The sequence below is a fragment of the Leopardus geoffroyi genome, chromosome E3 (assembly GCF_018350155.1).
Source record: "Leopardus geoffroyi isolate Oge1 chromosome E3, O.geoffroyi_Oge1_pat1.0, whole genome shotgun sequence".
In the NCBI taxonomy this organism is placed as follows: domain Eukaryota; kingdom Metazoa; phylum Chordata; class Mammalia; order Carnivora; family Felidae; genus Leopardus; species Leopardus geoffroyi.
The window spans coordinates 34,787,641-34,807,883 of NC_059340.1; the positions used below are offsets into that span (position 1 = coordinate 34,787,641).

At 53.6% G+C, this 20,243-nt stretch overlaps 1 protein-coding gene across 1 annotated transcript; it reads left to right on the top strand.

Annotated features, from left to right (window-relative positions):
• The first annotated feature begins 264 nt into the window (after positions 1-264).
• TMEM114 (transmembrane protein 114) lies at positions 265-12,042 on the top strand. The gene is made up of 4 exons (XM_045460946.1): positions 265-559; positions 857-937; positions 10,392-10,529; positions 11,777-12,042. Exons 1-4 carry the CDS (start codon positions 340-342, stop codon positions 12,007-12,009), a joined length of 672 nt encoding a protein of 223 aa, XP_045316902.1. The 5' UTR covers positions 265-339; the 3' UTR covers positions 12,010-12,042.
• Positions 12,043-20,243: the final 8,201 nt, after the last annotated feature.

Here is a 20,243-nt window from a genome sequence, read left to right on the forward strand (position 1 = left end):
AAGAGAGCCTGGGAGGAAAGTAGGGGGTGGGAGTGGAGGGCTGGGGTGGGGTCCGAGCGAGGCGGGGGAGGTCCAAGGGGAGGGACGAGGGCTCGGATGGGGGTCTGAAGGCGGAGGTGGAAGGCCGAGGTCTCAGGTGCGGGGTCTGAGAGTGGCGGTGGCTCCGCGAGGCCGGGGCGGTTGAGGGAGGGGCGCTGGCAGGTCTGCGGGCGCAGGTGAGGGTCTGAGGGCGGAGCCAGGGCCGGAGGGAGGGCTGGCGGACGGCAGGCCCGCGCGGCTCCGAGTCCCGAGGCTGGGCACCCGGAGCTGGGAGCCGCGGGCGGCGGTCCCGGCTGCGCCATGCGGGTGCACCTGGGAGCGCTGGCGGGCGCGGCGGCGCTGACCGGGGCGCTCAGCTTCGTGCTCCTGGCGGCCGCCATCGGCACGGACTTCTGGTACATCATTGACACCGAGCGGCTGGAGCGGGGCGGCCCGGGCGTGCGGGGCCGGGCGGGAGCCGCCAACCGCAGCCAGCTCGAACCTCTGAGCTCGCACTCCGGCCTCTGGCGCACCTGCCGGGGTAAGGCTGAGCGCGGGGACCCTGCGCGCTGCGCGCCCGCCGGGGACCTGTTGCCGGGCTCGCAGCTCTTCCCCTGCCCCCCACCCACCCCTCGCCGCCCCAAGGCACAAAACGGGGGGTCTGAGCCCGGGCCAGGTGGGCGGGGGGCTGCAGAGCGGGGTTGGTTCCGGCCGCAGCTGCTCCGGGCTCCGCACGATCCTCCCCCGGGGCGGCAGCCAGGGTGGGCGCGGGGGGCGAGGCCACCGGCTGGGGTCCCCGCTCCGGGCCCGCAGCCGCTGATTCCTCCGCCCCATCTAGTCCAGAGCCCGTGTGCGCCGCTGATGAACCCCTTCTGGCAGGAAAACGTGACCGTCGGCGACTCAAGCCGGCAACTTCTCAGTGAGTCCCGGGAGGTTGGGGATCGGGGGAGAATCCCGGGTCTGGACGCCAGGTTTGGGGCTCTCCTCGAAAGAGCGGGGCCAGGGCGCTGCGGAGGGGGCGCTCCGGTACCGGGCCGGGGAGGGGGGGGGGGGAGTGAGGGGCAGGGGCGGGGAGGGGAGTGAGGGGCAGGGGCGGGGCCTCTCTTGCTCCACAGGTTACATACATCGTGTGGTTTAGAATTCATTCGACAAACGTTCATCACAGGCTTCCTATGTGCCAGGCATCATGCTGACAACTAAGACCTAGGTCATGCCCTCCAGGAGCTCAGATACTAGCTGCGGAGACAGATGTAGAAATGCACAGTCACGTTTCAGCGTGACAAGCAGTGGGCGTGCGGGGTGGAAGAGACACCTAAACCAGCCTGGGGACCTGAATGCTGAAAAGAGAGATCTTAGCCCATAGATCCGAAGGCACGCCCCGTGTCAGCCTTATTTGTATCCTCAGTGCTGAGAACAAGCACTTGGGTTTGTGCAATGATTCAAGAAAGGCAATCAAGAGGCAGAGAGCAGCCCCCTCCCTCCAGCGGAAATGAACATAATAGTTCACTTCGTTCACCGAGACTCGCAGTGGACCAGACATGGAGCTAAATGCTTTCCATCTATGTTTTCATTTAATGTGCACCTGCTGTGCTATGGAGTTAGTGTCATCTCCATTATTGCCTTCATTTTTCAGGGAGGTACCATAGAAAGAATCTGATGAGGCAATGAGGGCTAAGCTCCATAGACCCTGAGAAATGTGAGTAGCTCTGGGTAGGCTTGTTGAGGCTTGGGGACAAAGGTGAAGTCACCGGCCAGGGTGCCTCTCCAATTCCCTTCTCCCCCTTGCTCTTTCTTCTCTGGCTAGAACATGCTAAATTTCCTCCTGCCGCTGGGACTTTGCACGTGCTATTTCCTCTGCCTGAACTCTCCCTGCTCCCGTCCTGCCAGCTTGACTTGCTCAGCTTCTACTCATAGCACAGGTTTTGTGACAGTTTTTGAGTCAAAGACTGGCTCCCTCATTGGACGATGAAAACATGAGGGCAGGGACCATGTCTGTCTTGCCTCAGCTTGATGCCCAATATTTAGCACAGAACCTGGCATGGAGTGGGGTCAAAGCCAAGATTTGCTGAGCAGGGGTGAGAATGAGTATATTATAGTATGTTAGAAGTGGAACATAAATGAATAAATATGTCAGTGAAACAGACCCTTTCTCCGAAGTCCGGTGGTGTGCCGGGAAAGAGTTAACAATGGTCTTTCTGGGGAAGGAGGGAGTCTCCTGGTTTGATTTGAAGCATTTGCCGATTTCTGTGGTGTAGACGTTTCAAGCTGTCAACATGATGTCAACTGGCTCCCCCAAATCCCAAAAACTTAGCTGTTGGCTCTCATGAGGTGATAGAACCCAGTCCCACTGCATAAGGTCCCAGTGAAGGAGATGTCCCCTAGACCCTTGAAATATGTGGGAGATGAGGGAACTCTGTCTTCAGCCCCAGGCAGAGCAGAATCAATGTTCGGTGTTCCCAGAGCATCATTTCAAGAATAATCAAGAGTTCCTGGCCTTGACGTGAGGGAGGTGGGTGTCAAATGCAGCCCAGACCTTTAGCAGGACACTCTGTGCTCCTGGGACAGGTGTCTTAACCTCTCCAAGCCTCAGTTCCCTCATTGGCAAAGTGGGCATACCAGCCATCTCTCTTCATGAGGATGCGGGAGGATGGGATGGGCGGGTGCGTTTGAGGAGCCTCAGTGGTGCCTGTGCTCCGTGAGTCCGCCTTGAGTCGGAGTTGCTGCTACACCATGAAGGCTGCCCCTTCAGACTGCCTGCTCGTTGCACACCACCCTCAGAAAGAACCTTTTCTCAGACTCCCTTTATCCCCAGAATGAACCGTGAATCTTGGCCAAGCTCTTTTGTTATGTGAAGATGTTCCTTTCCTTCGAGGACCTGCTTTTGAGGTCGTAGACGAGACAGGACAGTTGTCAAAGCAGCACGTTCTCCGAGTCAGCTTCCTAGACAAATCCCAGTGGGAGTGTCTGGGGAAGGAGTCTTGGGTTTTTTCCTGCAAGGAAACCCAAGCAGGCAGACCACTCCAGCGCCTGCTAAAAACCCACCTTGCTTGGATGTTTTGTCTTCCAGATTAGCTCTGGGGTTGACATGGGTTTGGTTGCTTGGCCAGGGACTGGAATTATTTTTTTTTTGGGGGGGGGGGTGCTCATCGGATTGCATACCGTGTTGAAAAAAGAGCCATAATCTAGAAACAACCAGGCTAGCTGCATCAGCCAGGAGTCTTTTGGTGAAACTCAAATCATCCTTGTTTAAACAAGAAGAGGAATTCTTGGTCCGCTTGAAAAGTTCAAGTGTGCTGGGATCCAGAGAGCTAAACTCAATTTCTTTCTTCTCTTCTCTGCGCTTTGCTTCTGTTTGGGCCCTGTTTTCAACAAGTCCTCTCCAATCTCAGCAACCCAAGCGGCAGGAGGCTCTCTGTTTCCCAAAAGTCTGCAGAAACTTCCTATTTGGCTTCTCATTGGGCCACGTTGGATCACAAGCCCAGGTCTGAGCCAATCATTGTGGCCAAGGGGATGGGATGTGGTGATTGGCCGGGCAGAGTCGGCGCTTGTAACTTGGGATAGGAGCAGGGCCAGTCCTGTCATAGAGGGGGGCCCCCACATCTGACCAGCTGTGTGACTTCTGGCAGGTCCCCTGCTTCCATAAATGGGCTGCTTTGAGACGGAATGAGATCACATAAGCAAAGCAGCATAGTCACATCATGCATAGCGGGAGCTCAATTAATATCGCCTCCTCCTGCTCTAAGTCACATTGCCTCCCTGAGCCTCAGGCTTCTCATCTGCAAAATGGAGCTAATCACTAGAGACTTAGTCCATAAGTATTCCTTCTCATACTGGGCTAGACGGGCGGGGGGCTAGAACATGAGGAGACAGGTGCGTCTCACACAGAGTTTAGAGTCTAGCGCAGAAGGCAGATAATAAACACACGGGCCAGTGACTAAATAAACGTAAACTTGTTTCAAATAGTAGCAGGTGTATAAAGGGAATGAAGCAGCGTCACCTTTCCGTGGGGTGGTTGAAGGACAGTGAGAGGAACAGCCAACATTTATGGAACAGTCGCGTGTGCCCCATGCTATTCTGAGCGCTTTGCATATATCACCTCACTTAATCTTCACAACAGTCTCACAAGGCAGGAAGTTTCATTATCACCCTCACTTTTCAAATGAGGAAACTGAAGCACAGAGAGGTTAGGTAAGTTATCAAAGTTTGCACAGTAACAGGTAGGTCTGGGAATTGAATCCAGGCCGTTGCTACCCTTTGAGAATGAGATGACACTGAGTACGATTCCCACGTAATGTGAGCGTGCTGAGCCCGAGGCCATCGGAGTCCAGAAGAGGAGCTTTTGGCTCTTTCCTGGATTCAGAGTCCCCATCCTACACTGCCTCTTCTGACAAGGAATCAGATTGAGATTACCAGGAGGCTTAGCATGAGCAGAGCTGTGCAGTAGATTTGGGGTGGTGGGGGAGGTCCAGAGACAGCTGGAAGGCCGGTGTTTCTGGAGACAGCGTGGAAAGTGGGTCTGGTTTTTTCTTCTTTTATGTATTTATTTTAAAAGTTTTAATGTTTATTTATTTTTGAGAGAGAGAGAGAGAGAGAATGAGCTGGGGAGGGGCAGAGAAAGACAGAGACACAGAATCGGAAACAGGCTCCAGGCTCTGAGCTGTCAGCACAAAGCCCAACGTGGGGCTCGAACCCACGAACCGTGAGACCGTGACCTGAGCCAAAGTCGGACGCTTAACTGACTAAGCCACCCAGGCGCCCCTGTATTTTTTATTTTTGAGAGAGAAAGAGAGAGCGTGAGTGGGGGAGGTGCAGAGAGAGGGAGACAGAGGATCTGAGGTGGGCTCCATGCTGACAGCAGAGAGCCCGATGTGAGGCTCGAACTCATGACTTGAGCTGAAGTCAGATGCTCAACTGACTGAGCCCCCCAGGTGCCCCTAGAAAGTGCTTCTTACACACACCTCATGTCCTGCCTGTTCCTTACTTTGGCTGCATCTCCTAAGAGCCAGGAAAAAGGTCAGACTGATCCTCCTACAGCCAAATGCATCAGACACGGAGAGGCCAAACGCCTCGCCCAACACAGCACAGCAGGGGCAGAAGCTGGACGGAGGGCCAGAGGCCTGGCCTGCTTGTCCTCTGAGGAGGTGATGTTGGAAAAATCACAAGACTGGATCTCCAGTCCTTCTGGGAACCCAGCTGTTGCAGCGGTGTGGAAAATTAAAACCAGCCCTCCCATGATGCTTGGTGCAGATTTCAAGAGTAGAGATGGTGGGGGACAGAAAGAAAGGGATTGGGGACATAATGGCATTCAGAGGCTGCCTGAATCCAGGGGGAAATTCTCAGTGTGACTTATGATAGCTGTGTGATAGGCAGGAGGGTTTCAGCATCTCTGGGCACAAAGGCCCTCTTGGCTGCCTCTTGGGGTACCTGTTGAAAGTCAAGTATACACTTTAAATGAACAAGGAGCCACTCTGGAAAACAGTGTGGAGGTTCCCCCCAAAATTAAAAATAGACCTACCCTATGACCCAGCAATAGCACTGCTAGGAATTTACCCAAGGGATACAGGAGTACTGATGCATAGGGGCACTTGTACTCCAATGTTTATAGCAGCACTCTCAACAATAGCCAAATTATGGAAAGAGCCTAAATGTCCATCAATCGATGAATGGATAAAGAAATTGTGGTTTATATACACAATGGAGTACTATGTGGCAATGAGAAAGAATGAAATATGGCCCTTTGTAGCAACATGGATGGAACTGGAGAGTGTGATGCTAAGTGAAATAAGTCATACAGAGAAAGACAGATACCATATGTTTTCACTCTTATGTGGATCCTGAGAAGCTTAACAGAAACCCATGGGGGAGGGGAAGGAAAAAAAAAGAAAAAAAAGAGGTTAGAGTGGAAGAGAGCCAAAGCATAAGAGACTCTTAAAAACTGAGAACAAACTGAGGGTTGATGGAGGGTGGGAAGGAGGGGAGTGTAAGTGATGGGCATTGAAGAAGGCATTTTTGGGGATGAGCACTGGGTGTTGTATGGAAACGAATTTGACAAATTTCATATAATAAAAAAAAATAAAATTAAAAAAAATTAAAAAAAATAAACGAACAAGGAAACAAAAGATTCATATTCGAAGTGATTCCATTTCTTGGGATCCTACTACGACGTTTCTAAGAAGAGGCTCACCCAAACCGTGTTTGTAACAGCAGAGAACAAGGTACGACCTCAGTGCTCATGGGTGGAGATATGCTACGTGTCTGCCTGTGGTATGTTTATTCTTCGGAAGATGATGTAAATCCATGAAGAAGAGTATACTAATGTGGATAAAACGCCAAGAAATACCGTGGAGTGAATAAAGCAAGTTCCAGAGTGTTATGGGTAGTGTGATGCTATTCCCAACACGATCTCTTTGCTATGAGTACGGCCAAAAACAATAAGATGCACCTTTATTTACGTGCCATTAGGAAAGGAAGCAACACGGCCATTGTAATTGTGAGATGCTGTGGAAGGTCCAACACATGATGTTTTCATTTTTTTTTTAATTTTTTTTTCAACGTTTATTTATTTTTGGGACAGAGAGAGACAGAGCATGAACGGGGGAGGGGCAGAGAGAGAGGGAGACACAGAATCGGAAACAGGCTCCAGGCTCTGAGCCATCAGCCCAGAGCCCGACGCGGGGCTCGAACTCACGGACCGCGAGATCGTGACCTGGCTGAAGTCGGACGCTTAACCGACTGCGCCACCCAGGCGCCCCAACACATGATGTTTTCAGATTGAAGGGTGCCCTTTAGAATTAGAGAGACAGGTGAATACCTAGGAAGATACGTAAACATATGGAAAGAAGACTGGAAATATGTACATCCAAGCATTGACAAGAGGTTCGCTCTGGGGAGGAGAGGACGAAGGAGGGGTTGAGGTGGTGGCCACACCGCTCTTGTCTTCGTTTCTTGGAAGAACAATGTTGTTGTGTTCGCTATAGAGCAAGCCCCAGGAGGACGCCCCCGGGTGGTTGGATTTCTCCTTAGCATGGCTCCTGGGACCTTGGTGAGCACCCCCTGGCTCTCCAGCTGCAAGAGCTGGGATGTGCGGATGCTTCCAGATAACTCTGGCTTCGTGGACTTGGCGCTTTCTGTCCCCTCGTTCAGGAACGCCTGCCCCCACGCCTTCTCATCTGACCTTAGGTCCAGACCTCTTTTGCAGCCCTGAGAGACCTTCCTAATCCCCAGGCTGGGTGAAACGCCCATCTTACCACCCCTTTGTCAGCCTCCTTGGTTCCACTGCTCCACCTTGAGCAACTGACCTGCGTGTCTTGAACCTCACTCTCCTCATCTGTGAAATGGGAATCACAGTTCTTACCTGGTGGAGCCCAGGATGCTGGAGGGCAAGAAGGAAACAGTTATTCTCACACTTGGCGCTCATTAACAGCTTGGCAAAGCCAAAGCCCTTGGTCCAACGGACAGGAGCGGAAGCAGGCTTTTGGGAGACAATGACATTCACCTGGGTACAGGTAGAGTCGGGAATTGAACCCAGGTCTTTGCTTGTAGAGCCCTGCTTTGCCCGCATCACAGTAATGCATCTTGGGTTGCACGATGTCGTCCCTGTTCTCAAAAGGACCGAGTTGTGTGTGGTCACAACAGATTCAAGGACAAATATGTAAAAATTTTTTTCTCTTTAAACATTTTTTAAAAAATTTAAATCCAATTTAATTAACATATAGTGTAATAATGACTTCAGGAGTAGAATTTAGTGATTCATCACTTACATACAACACCCAGTGCTCGTCCCAACAAGTGCCCTCCTAATGCCCATCGCCCATCTAGCCCATCCCCAACCCACCTCCCCTCCATCAGCCCTCAGCTTGTTGTCTGTATTTAAGAGTCTCTTTTGGTTTGCCTCCTCTCTCTTTTAATCTTATTTTTCCTTCAAATTAAAAAAAAAAAATTCACTTCCTTACCAGGCACGGTAGGACTGAATATCTCTGAGCCCTTCCTGGGGCTCAGCGTCGCTTTGACAAGGTTTGAAAATAAAGTCAGTGTGACATTTCCCCCTTTGGGAGATGGTTCCTGAGATTTTCTTCTTTTGCCAGTGCTTCGGATATTTCTGGAGAGAGTTGTGTCTCTGCTTTCTTTAAGAGCACGACTATTACTTGGGTAACCACCCTGGGGCTGCCTGACCTCGCTGGCATTGTGGAATTGGAAGCCTGGTTTTCCCAGTGAGCAGTTCTTTGAACAGTGTGAAAATGGGATGATCACAATAATCTTTTCCTTGGCATGAACATTTTTGCCTCTTTCTGTATTTGCTCTTCTCTTTACTTGCCACAAAGCACTTCTATACTGAAAGGTCTCTTGCCCTTGGACACACATTTGCCCTTGATAAAACAATGACCTGTCAACATTTATGATGATTGTTATTAATTCTATGTAGTAATCTTGGCTAACATCTGTTGAGCTGCTACCATAAACACTGTACTGGATTGGAAGGTGTCACCCCCTCTCCCCCCAAAAAAGAAAGATACGTCCATGTCCTAACCCCTGGTCCGTGGAGATGTGACCTTATTTGTAAACAGTGTCCTTGTACATGTAATTAGGTTCAGGATCTTCAAAAAAAAATTTTTTATTTACTTCTGGGAGAGAGAGAGAGAGAGAGAGGCAGAGAGAGAGGGAGACACAGAATCTGAAATAGGCTCCAGGCTCTGAGCTGTCAGCATAGAGCCAGACGTGGGGCTCGAAGCCACCAACCATGAGATCATGACCTGAGCTGAAGTTGGATGCTCAACTGACTGAGCCACCCAGCCTCCCCAGAAGTGGATACATTTCTAAGGGGAACAGAACTCAGAATCAATATTCATGCCCCACGTCTGTGGCTCGGGAAATAACAAAGACTAGGACACACACACACACACACACACACACACACGCTCACACCCCACAAGAAGCTGAGCCAAACTTCAGCAGGAGATTTTACAACTCTCCCACAGGAAGCCTGTTCTTAGCCAGACATTTAATTGAACGTGTACGTCAAGTCAGCTTGCGGTGTGTCTGGGGAAACGCACACGCCGTGCCGCCGGGCTGAACCTGCCTCAGGAAACCTTATTAATTTCTAAATGAGAAATGATTTCCCTTCCCAGCCATAGTCTGGAGGCAATGCCATACAGGGCCACAGATCTTACAGGTTCTGGCCCAAGACTTTTCCTTAAGGAAGGAAGGAAGGAAGGAAGGAAGGAAGGAAGGAAGGAGGGAGGGAAGAAGGGAGGTCGGTCTTGTTTCCTTGACTTGCCAGGGCTGGTAGCATTTAGAGGGTTGAAGACAAGGTGATCTGGTCACAGTGGGTGTCGGACCGGATTATTGTCTCCATCATTGTTACTACTGGCAAGGTCACCGTCTATCTAGTACTTACCACATGGTTTATGCTTCCCTGCGCTGCCCCATCATCTTCACGCACGCCGTCCTTATGGTAATACTGTGAGTCCCATATTATTGCGTCCGTTTCACAGATGTGGACAGGGAGGTTCTGTGGAGTTAAGTGACATGCCCATGGCCCCATAGTCAGCCTGAATTCAGATGCAGAGCATCTGGCTCTCAAGTCCATAGTTTTAACCACTGGTGTGCTTGCTTGACATACAGCATTATATTAGTGTCGGGGGAGGGGCGCCTGGGTGGCCCAGTTGGTTGAGTGGCCGACTTCGGCTCAGGTCACGATCTCAGAGTTCATGAGTTCGAGCCCCGCGTGGGGCTCTGTGCGGACGGCTCGGAGCCTGGAGCCGGCTTCGGATTCTGTGCCTCCCTCTCTCTCTGTCCCTCCCCTACTCACACTCTGTTTCTCTCTCCCTCAAAAATAAATAAACACTAAAAAAGTTTTTAAAAATATATTAGTTTCAGGGGTACAACATAGGGATTCGACAATTCTGTACATGATGCTCAGTGCTCATCATGACAGGTGTAGTCACCATCTGTCTCCATACAACGTTACTACAGTATTAATGACTATAGTCCCCATGTAGTGACTCATTTATCTTATACTTGGGAGTGTGTACCTCTTAACTCCCTTTATGTCACTTGTCCCGCCCCCCCCCTCCTTGCTGGTAGCCACCAGTTTGTTCTGGGCATGAAAGTGTTTTCTGTTTGCTCATTCACTTGTCTTTTAGATTCTACATCAGTGAAATCGGATGGTATGTGTCTTTCTCTTAACTTCATTTAGACGAGGGAATATTACTCAGCCATGACAAAGAGTGAGGTCTTGACACGGTAGTAACAACGCTGTTAATTTTTGCTCCCAGCACCCGGGGCCTGGCCCCTAGGTGGTGCACAGGGTTTGTTGATTGACTGAAGGATGTTGCTAACCCTCCTCTGCCCGCTGTCCTCCTCTCTCTTCTAAGCCATGCACGGGACATTTGTGATTCTGCTGCCGCTCAGCCTTATCCTGATGGTTTTTGGGGGGATGACGGGGTTTCTGAGCTTCCTCCTTCGAGTCTCCATCCTCCTCCTGCTCACGGGGACCCTCTTCCTCTTTGGAGGTAGGTGCCCCCATGTATGGAGCGCGGGCTTCGGAAGGGGATGTGCATGAACCCTCGGCAGGGGTGGGTGGGGCGGGCGTCCCATTCCCTCTCTGGGTCTCGGTTTCCCCATCTGTGACATGGGGATGTCCATATGTGACATCCTGTCCACATAGCTGGGTGGGGTGAATGGTTTTGGCCCAGGGTCCCTGGGTCTGTGGCCCCAAGAGAGAAGCAGAGGGCAGGGGCAGATCCTCAGGATTGCTTTCCTGGTTTCACAGAAGACGCTGACAGCTTCCGCTTGAGGGCTGTGGGTCGGCCGGAGACCCTTGGTCTTCATGTCTCTCTGATGTCCTGGCAGATCCTGCTTGCTTGCTTGCTTGCTTGCTTGCTTAAAAAATGGGCAATGCCTGTCATCCCTGTGGTCTGGCAGACCAGAGGCTTTCAAAGATGGGGTCCAGCGCGAGGCTGGGAGCGTAAGGCCTCCCTCCTTGAAAACAAAACAAAACAAAACAAAACAAAACAAAACAAAACAAAACAAGAACAGAGGTGATGCACACACCTGGGGTCCATGGAGGAAAAAACCCAAAGAGAATGGACGTGAAAATATCGTGAGGCTCAGATGTCCTCCAGTCACCCACTACTGTTACCAATACTAGCATTAATAGCTCACTCAGTGACTAATTCTCGAAACCACGCTGGCCAGTTGTACTTTCTGCAGTGGCGGGAGGTCTGATCCGCGCTGGGCCAAGGGGGAGCCTCGAACCAGGCTGTGGGGCACTTGAGGTGTGGCGGATGCCCGGGAGGGCTGAGGGGTTTGTTTAAATTGGTTTAAGTCATCCCCTGTGGCCAGCAGCTGTGGCCCTGGACGGCACTGCCCTAGTTCACGGTCTACGGAGGCCCACCGCGTGCCAGCCCCGTTCTGGGCGCCGGGGGAATCCAGGACGAGGCCCCTGGAACTCATAGCCCGTTGTCGGGGGGTGGACGTCAGCTCAGTGATCTCACAAATGCAAAATGCGCCTCTGACCTGGACAGTGACGGAGGGCCGTGAGGTGCTGTGAAACCACAGGGGGTTTGACCTGCTCTGGGAGGTCCTGGAATCAACACGAGCTGAGATGTGGTGACGAACAGGAGTTTTTGAGGGCAGAAGGGACAGGGAAGGGAGCAGAGGGGGAGGAGGAGGGGAAAGGAGGGGGGAGGGGGAGGAGCAGGAGGAGGAGGATGCAGAGCCCCGGCGTTTGATCTGCTCTCCTTTGCCTGTCCCGCAGCCTTGGTGACCCTCGCTGGAATGAGCGTCTACATCGCGTACTCGGCCGCCGCCTTCCAGGAGGCACTGTGTCTCCTGGAGGAGAAGGCCCTCCTGGACCAGGTGGACATCCGCTTCGGCTGGTCCCTGGCCCTGGGCTGGATCAGCTTCATCACTGAGCTGTTCACCGGGGTGGCCTTCATGGTGGCGGCCCGTGTGCTCAGCCTGAGGCAGAGGCAGGACCAGGCCGTCTGAGCCCGGGTGCCCGGTCCGCTGGGAGGGAGGGGCTGGCCGGGGGCGGCCGGGACCCGTTGGGGGGGGGGGGGGCTGCAGTCTCCTCCTCCTCAGCCCGAGGGCCGCTGTGGACTGAGCTCCGGACCCAGCTGTCGACTTCGTGCCGTGTGTGCGGCCGGGCCCGTGCATCTGTGTGTCCGTGCACGTGTGTGTCTGTGCAGGCCGGAGGGAGCTGCGGGAGTGCAGAATCCCCATCACCTGGAGTGACAAACGCACCCCCTTCATCGTAAGTGGAGCCTCCCAGCGTCCGCAGGCCCCCCCCCCCCCCCCCCCCCGCCTTCGCGTCAGCCCTCACCCCACCCCCCTGCCCAGTGGATCGGCTCGCCTTCTTTGCCAAGGACACGGGAGACCAGAGAGGTCAGGAGAGCTGCAGAAAGGTGCACGACGAGCTGGTGTTTTCCTCGCTGCAGGGACAGTGCTCGGTCCTTTCCCTCGGCTGCTCTGAGCCGGTTTAGCGGCTGGCTGCAGGGTGCTTGCTGTGGGTGGCTGTCCTGCGACCTGGAACCCAGGGGGGCGGGGGCGGTGCGAAAGCAGGGGACGAGAGCAGAAGTCTGGGCTTCTCACCAGCCAGGCCGTGCACACGTCCTGCCGAAGTCAGCCGGGTGCGTGCTCGTCCCGCCCGGAGTCCCAGGGCTCGAGTAAGTCCGGCTCACTCGGAGCGGAGATTCTGCGATCAGGGGCTGTGCTTTGAGACGTCACGTGATCGTCCCGGACATGAAGGCCTGAGGGCCTCTGGTGGTCAGTGCGCTGGTCCCCTTGCGTGTGGCTTCATCGCTGTTGCCGGGTAGGACCACCGACACGCTCATAACGGGCGGGAAGAGGAATCGGCAGGCTTCGGGTTTGCAGGAAGGAACAGTCAGCAGACTTGCCCGGGGAGGGGAGAACGACGAGCACGTTTGCGCTCGGTGGGCGAGAACATCCTCACAGACGCAGCAACAACTCCTGGGCAGTTGTCTTTGCCCTTAGTTTCCACGTGAGTGTGTTGACTGAGCCTGCTTCCCTGGCCGCAAGCCCACGGCTGGCGAGGTCCACACATGCCAGGAATGCGGAAACCAGGGTCCCCTGAGGAATCGGCACATCTCAGTCGTCACTGGCATTTAAACAGTGAGCAGGGGCCACCTCAGGCAACTGTGCATTTCTAACACGCCTCCAGAAGGGAGGTGTTTGTTGTAAAGTGTCCCCCCTGCCCCGCCCTGCTGTCCCCACATGCGGTCTTCTGTCCAAGGTGTGAAGTCCGCCGCGGACCGAGTCCTGGTGACACTTTTCCAGCTCTTGTGTAATGACACAGCGTTAGTTGTCGTGTGGCCTTCGTGGGTCTGGGTGGGGGATGGTGCCCACCTGCGTGGGCCTGTTGGCATGGAGTGTTCTCCAGGGAAGCCTGGCTCCTTCTAGGCAAACATAAGTCTGGGGGTGACGTGGGCCTTTGTCAGTGTAGGTGCTGGGGGTGGGCCTAGGATGTGAAGTGACAGACTCCCGTGGAGTTTGCTGACGGGGCGGTCTTCAGGGACTCCTTGTATCCCTTCCTCCAGACCCCAGGACATTCCATCCCTCCTTTCTTCCTGGTTTTCCAGCCCATGGGAATGGGGGTGCCCAAAGTGTCCGCGTATCTGAATCCCCTGGGGTGGCTCTGCTCACACCGGAGCGTGTGAGACTCTTCTCGGTGTCCAAACCCCCCTGGCGGGCTGCCCTCCCCAGGGGCCGAAAGAGCCAGTCAGGAGGTCCTGGTGGGACCCGAGAATTCACATTGCTGACCAGCTCCCGGGTGACAGGGATGCTACTGGCCCGGGACCACTGTGTGTATGACATCAATCTGGAGGATTTGCTAAGTGACAGGGGTGATTGTCACCTTACCACACATTAGAATCACCTGGGCATCTTTTAAAAGCCCTGTGCCCCGGGCTGCATCCTTGCTCTGATGGCACCTAGAGTCAGAGAACTCTCTGGATGGTTCCAGCGCACAGCTGAGGTTTTGAACCTGTTCTTGTAAGATTCAGAAGATTCCTCGGTAAGTGCAGGTTTGGGGGTCGTGAGATGACACTACCACCGTCCTCACCATGACACCATCACCCTCACCGTGACATCACCCTCCTTGTGTGGCATCACTTCACGATGACCTCCCCTTCCTGTGTTGTGAGCATCATCACAGCTGACCCTTGCTGGGTACTTGTTAGGCACCTGCACTCTTCCACATGCCGTCAATCAGTCACTCAACAAACAGGTGCATGCTGGGAGCTGGGGGCGCTGACCCACCGGAGCAAGCCCTCGGCCTCTGAGCTGCCTCGTGATCGAGGAGGGAGGGGGGCAAAACCGGTGGTGGCTGGCGGGGACTATGGAGATAAGCGGGGCAGGATACAGGAGAGGAGACTGAGGCACAGACAGGCGAAGTTAACTGGCCCGAGGGCACGAAGAGAGAAAGGGGTACCCCTGGGATGGAAATTAGATCTGCCTGACCGCAGGATGATTTCCTCTCTCTCCCGCGAGCCAAGCCAACACCGGCACCACTCGGCTTTCTGTCTGCTGGTGGGTTTAGGACATCGCCGCTGCCTCCTGTCTCAGTCTGGAAAGGTGCAGGCTGAGCAGATCGCTCACAAGGCCCCATGGGGAGGGGAGCCGGCAAAGTTGCAAAATCGGTTAGCACGCCTCCCTTGGAGAGAAATGAAAAGTTTTCCCGAAGAGAGGGCCGCCATGCTAGTGAGACGGCGGTCTTTGCCGCCACCTGCTGGTTGTGAGGTGGACGTGCGTCGGGGGGTGGGGAACCTGATTTCTCAAATCGGTCCAAGGACTCTTCAGTCCTCTGGGTGCCCAGCCATGTGTCTGACACTGCAGGGCACGGGCTCTCCGCTGGGGCGATTCACCGCCTCCTGCCTACCTGGGATGTTGGCTATTGTCACAGCTGGGGATGGGTGCTCCTGGCATCTGGTGGGCAGAGGCCACAGGGACACTGCTAAGCATCCTTCAGTGCGCAGGGCAGTCCCCACGACAGAGAATTACCTAGTCCCACGTGTCAGGCGTGCCGAGCTTGAGAAACCCTGCCCCGGGCACAGAAAGCACATGTGTACTCAGGGAACCGACAACATAGTTGGAAAGAATCTCATTCATTCAGTGAATAATTGCCAAACTCCTATATGTGTCTAGAACTGTTCTTGGGGTCTGGGACACTGGGGACACATCAGTGCAGGTGAATGACAAGATCTGTGTCCTTACTCGCTTATACGGAAATGGCCGATACATGAACCAATGATACAAATGAGAAATTTAGGTAGTATTAGGGTCATGAAGAAAATAAAACAGGGTCATGAGCTAGAGGGTGGCCAAGAGAGACAGTAGTCTAGGAAGGACAGTCAGAGAGGGCTTTCGGGAGGAGGTGGAATTGTGCTGAGACCCAGTGAGGAATCTGCCATGTGGGGAAACAGCAGACCAAGCAGGTGACAGACAGTAAGTGCAAAGGCCCTGAGGTGGAAACAAGCTCATGTGTTTGAAAAGAAGAAAGAAGGAGAGTGGAGGGAGGGTGTAGGAGGTGATCAGGGGTGGGAGGTACGTAGGTAAAGGGGGGGAGGAGGGAGAGGAAGGGGTCGGCTAGTGCCCATGGTCTATGCCAAGGAGGTGCCGATGATAAGTGGGGTTTGCGATTCTGTTCTGTTCTGTCCTATCGTATTCCATTCCATTTTGAGGGCAAAGAGACCTCTCTAGGTGAGGGAATGCGTGGACCCTATGACTGTGGTTCTCAACCCCACCTTCACATCAGCACCATCCAGGGACTTAAGGAAACCACGTGTCTAACGCTTGGGCCTCAAACTCCTACCACTGGGGAGCCCAGAAGCTTGCAGGGCAGGAGCTGTTAGCCCCATTTTGCAGATGGGGAGCCTCAGGAGCAGAGAAGGGGGACCGTGTGGGTGATAGATCCAGGACTGAGACCCTGCCCCAGTGTCATCAGCCCCTCCCTCCCTCTGACATCAGGCTTCTCACTCCCAGTACCTGAGAGTCAACACCCTGAATTTCACTTATAGTAAAAAGGGGAGCGATCTGTGGTCTCTGCGTGTCCCCAAGTGAATTTCCACTTGTTATTTTCCCAGCACATGACACCCAACCGCTGGGTCACTGGTATTAGGTCCCTGGGAAGGTTGGAGGCAGGCTCATCATCTCTGCCTGGTTCCAACAACAGCCCGTGCTTTGTGAAATGTTTATGAGTTAGGTCCCCTCTGGGGCACATGGAGCGTGTGGGGGGAGAGGGGAGGCGGGAGAGATGGAAACACGCACATGCACACTCACACGCGTGTGCAGGTGCACACTCATGCACGGACGCCTGGAGAAATGCATAAACACAGTGACAGAGACAGAGACAGAGAGAGGGGTGGGGAGAATGCAGTAGAGGAGGAAAGAGCTGACTCGGAGACGGGCAGGAGAGAGATCCGCGCAGAGAAAGGAGAGGCAGGAAAAAGAGAAGAGACAGCAAGAAACCAAGAATGTGGAAACGTTGGGGGAGGGGGCGGTGAAAGACCCCTCGGGGTCGGAGAGGGTGGGGAACAGAAGGATGGTCCGTGCAGGCCCTTCCGGGCTGCAGACACTGGCCAGGGCGACACTTCTGGGCAGCATGTGGGGCCGGGGGAGTGGGGTCCCTTAGGACAGGGCCCTGGGTCCCCACAGAGCTGGGGACAGTCAGAGGGTGGGTGGGGACGTTCCCTGGTGGGTGACAATAGCCCTGAGGCAGTAGTGGGTCCCCTTTCCAGGAGCAGTATATCCCATGCAATAGTTGGGACATACTTATCTTAAACAATTATGTATCGCTTCTGCGATATTCAAATTTAAACGGGCATCTTGCGTTTCAGTCTGCTAAATCCGGCAACCCTACCCCTCCTTTCTGGCTCCACTCTTCTCCCAGGTATCCACACTGCTCTAGCCACACGGGCTTCCTTGCTGTTCCTCGAACACGTCCTGCATTTACTGTTCCCCTGCCTGGAACACTCGTACCAGAGAGCAGCGAGACCTTCCCTGGTTCCTTGGCTAAAATTGCAACCCCTTCGCCACACTCCCAAACAGCCTCTTCCCTCCTGCGCTCTCTTGATCTCCTTAGCGTTTGCTGCTATGTAATGTGACCTGTGTTCTATACGCTTGATTTATTATCTGTTTTCCCCACTGGACTCTGTGCTCCTCGCTGATTCCTGAAACAGTATCTGCTACTTGTTGGATAAATGTGTAAACCCCAGACTCTACCCAGTCTCTTCTCTGAGCACATTTTCCACCCAGCCCACCCCCTGGGGCGTTGGTCGCCTCGTTGCTGTGTTGAAAGTTCCAAGTATCAGGTGTTTAGGGTTGTGCTGGGCACCTCGGCTTTTCTTGGCTACCTCGTAAGTCCTACGCATTCATTCACGTCAATAGGAGTTTAGGAAGAGTCAACTATGGGCCAGAAACTGATGTATATGGAGGTGTGGGGGGCAAACTCCCCTGGGATCCCAGCCCAGAACAATCTTCATACGACGTAGGGGTGAGATGATTATCTGAGAGAGGCAGGGAGGAATGGAAGAAGGAAGGAAGGAAGCAATGTATGCACAGGAGGGGTCACATTAAAAATGATGGGGTGCCGGGGTGGCTCAGTCAGTTAAGCGTCCGACTTCAGCTCAGGTCATGATCTCACCGTTCGTGAGTTTGAGCCCCACGATGGGCTCTGTGCTGTCATTGTGGAGCCCGCTTGGGATCCTCTCTCTTTCTGTCTGCCCCTCCCCCATTCGTTCTCTCTCTTTCCGAAAAATAAATAAAACATTAAAAACTATATTTAAAAAAATGACATGGCTACTTATCGTGAACCATTCGTTCTCTCTCTCTCTCTTTCCAAAAAATAAATAAAACATTAAAAAATGTATTAAAAAATGAGATGGCTACTTATCATGAACCGCGACTGTACCCAGTTCTGTCTTTTAAAGGAGGACGGGCCGGCATGGTTCCCGCCCGTGGGGAGGTAGACCCGGCCAGGATTCATAGCTGCCAGCAGTGGAGACGGATTTTGGCTGGCGTCAGCATGGACGGAGAGAAAGGGCTGCCCGTCGCTCTTCCGGTCTCTGCGAGGGCTGGGGAATAGGTTTGGGGTTACGCACCCCGGGTGATGGCACAAATCACTCAGTCAGAGGGATCTGTGGAGGGCTCGGCACCACGGCTGGCTGGCCTTGCTGGCTATGTCTACTTGCTGTCCCCAGCCCTGGACCTCATCCCACCAGCTGTCACGGATGTCCTGGTGTCCATCCCCCAGCCATGGCAGGTGGATCTGATCGGCTGAGGCTCCTCATGCGCTGGGAAAAGGAGGATCTGGATTTTGAGCCACCTGGTAGGCTGCTGGCACTGTCTCGTCCATGAATCTCAGGACGGGCATCCCCCCGGCCCAGGGAGGAGGGCTGATTTGGGGGCGGCTGAAGGGAATGACAAGTGCTCCCCCCCCAGCAATGCCCCCCTGTCCCGCAAAGCCTATCAGGGGAGGAGAAAGGAGACCTCAGGTGATGCCCATTGTGTAGCAGAAGTTGGCATGACTGCTTGGTGGCTGTGGAGAGACAGGTCCACACGTGAGCTGATTGAGTGTCACTCTTTCAAAAAGGTTTTTATTTATTTTTGAGAGGGAGAGAGAGAGAGAGAGAGCAGGGGAGGGGCAGAGACAGAGAGGGAGACACAGAATCTGAAACAGGCTCCAGGCTGCGAGCTGGCCGCACAGAGCCCGACGCGGGGCTCGAACCCACCAACTGCGAGATCATGACCTGAGCCGAAGTCGGACGCTTAACCCACGGAGCCACCTGAGTGCCCCCTGAGTGAATTACTCTTAAAAGATGAGTGATTTTTTCTTAAGTTTCTCGAGGGTGGAGATGGACAGTAAAAACCGAATCGGTGAGGGGCTTTGCAAAATTCAGGGAAACCTCTTCCCAGTAGAGTAGCTGTTACCACCCACAAACCCGTTTTGCCCCCACATCAGTGCTCCTTGAGGAAATGAAGGAAAGATGGAGTTTCCTGCCAGGCAGGGGGTGGGGATGGGGGAGTTGGGGGAAGGGGAGGGGAGGGCTGGGGCTGAGAAAGGACCATGCAGGGAGTCCCCAGAAGGAGGGAGGGGTGGGAGGTGATGGGGAAGGAAGCCAGGCAAGACTGAAGGGGCACGTGAGGCCATGTCTGAGGAAGGGAATGGGGGAGGAAGGGAATAAGCCAAGAGCCCCACCCCACTCTGCCCCCCACCCCACTGTGCCCCCCCCCCCCCGTCCCCACCATGGTCTGCAGAACCAGAAAGGCAGCTGACAGCGAGGGACAAACTTTGCTTTCTCAAACTCTGTGGATTCTGGAACTCCCTGACACCCCTGGGGTCCTTAGACCCTGCTGCCCACAGAGGAGGGGGCCCGGCAGAAGCCATGGCCCCCAAACTCAGCAGCAGCCCCCGCTCAGTGTGCTAGCATCGCCTCCCCTACAATGGAGACTGTTGTGGGTCCAAGCATCTACTCCAAAAGATACATTGAAGGTTGAATTCCAGTACCTGCGAATGTTATTTGGAAAAAAGGTGGGGGAGATCGATCTTCTGGAGTTGTGGAATGTAGGATGTCCAGTTTGTGCTGGTTCTTGGCGGTGGTCCTGGGAGGTCCTTGCAAAGCAGGCTTAGTCCTGGCCCTGGAGGGCCTCCTGCTGGACTCAGCCTTCATCCCCGCGTATTTGCATTGAGAACGTCCTTCCTGTTTCCATCACACCTTAGGGCTCCCTTCTGAGATCTGTGTTGAGCCACTGGATCTTTTTTGACCAAGAATGGGAGGTGCTGGTCACTCACCCACAGATGAATAAACTGAGGCACAGAGAAAGGGACTAATTTGCTCAGATTCACAAATCAAGCTATCAGATATCAGAACTAGGACTATATTCCATGTCAGGAGCATTTTTCTGCTCTAGACCCCAGACAGTTTGACAGCCAGTTCACAGACTGATTCAGATCTATTTGTCTGTCTGTCTGTCTGTCTATCATCTCTCTATCATCTGTCTGTCTATCTATCAATCATCTATCATCTCTATCATCTATCCATCATCCATCTATTATCTATCTATCATCTCTCTACCCATCTATCTATCTATCTATCTATCAATCATCTATCATCTCTCTCTCTATCATCTATCTATCAATCATCTATCATCTGTATCATCTATCCATCATCCATTATCTATCTATCTATCTATCATCATCTATCATC

Bases quoted from the DNA above. Each gene is read 5' to 3' on its own strand.
- TMEM114 (XM_045460946.1), top strand. From the start codon at position 340: ATGCGGGTGCACCTGGGAGCGCTGGCGGGCGCGGCGGCGCTGACCGGG. The intron at 560-856 runs GTAAGGCTGAGC...CGCCCCATCTAG, and splicing joins CCTCTGGCGCACCTGCCGGG to TCCAGAGCCCGTGTGCGCCG. The intron at 10,530-11,776 runs GTAGGTGCCCCC...CCTGTCCCGCAG, and splicing joins GACCCTCTTCCTCTTTGGAG to CCTTGGTGACCCTCGCTGGA.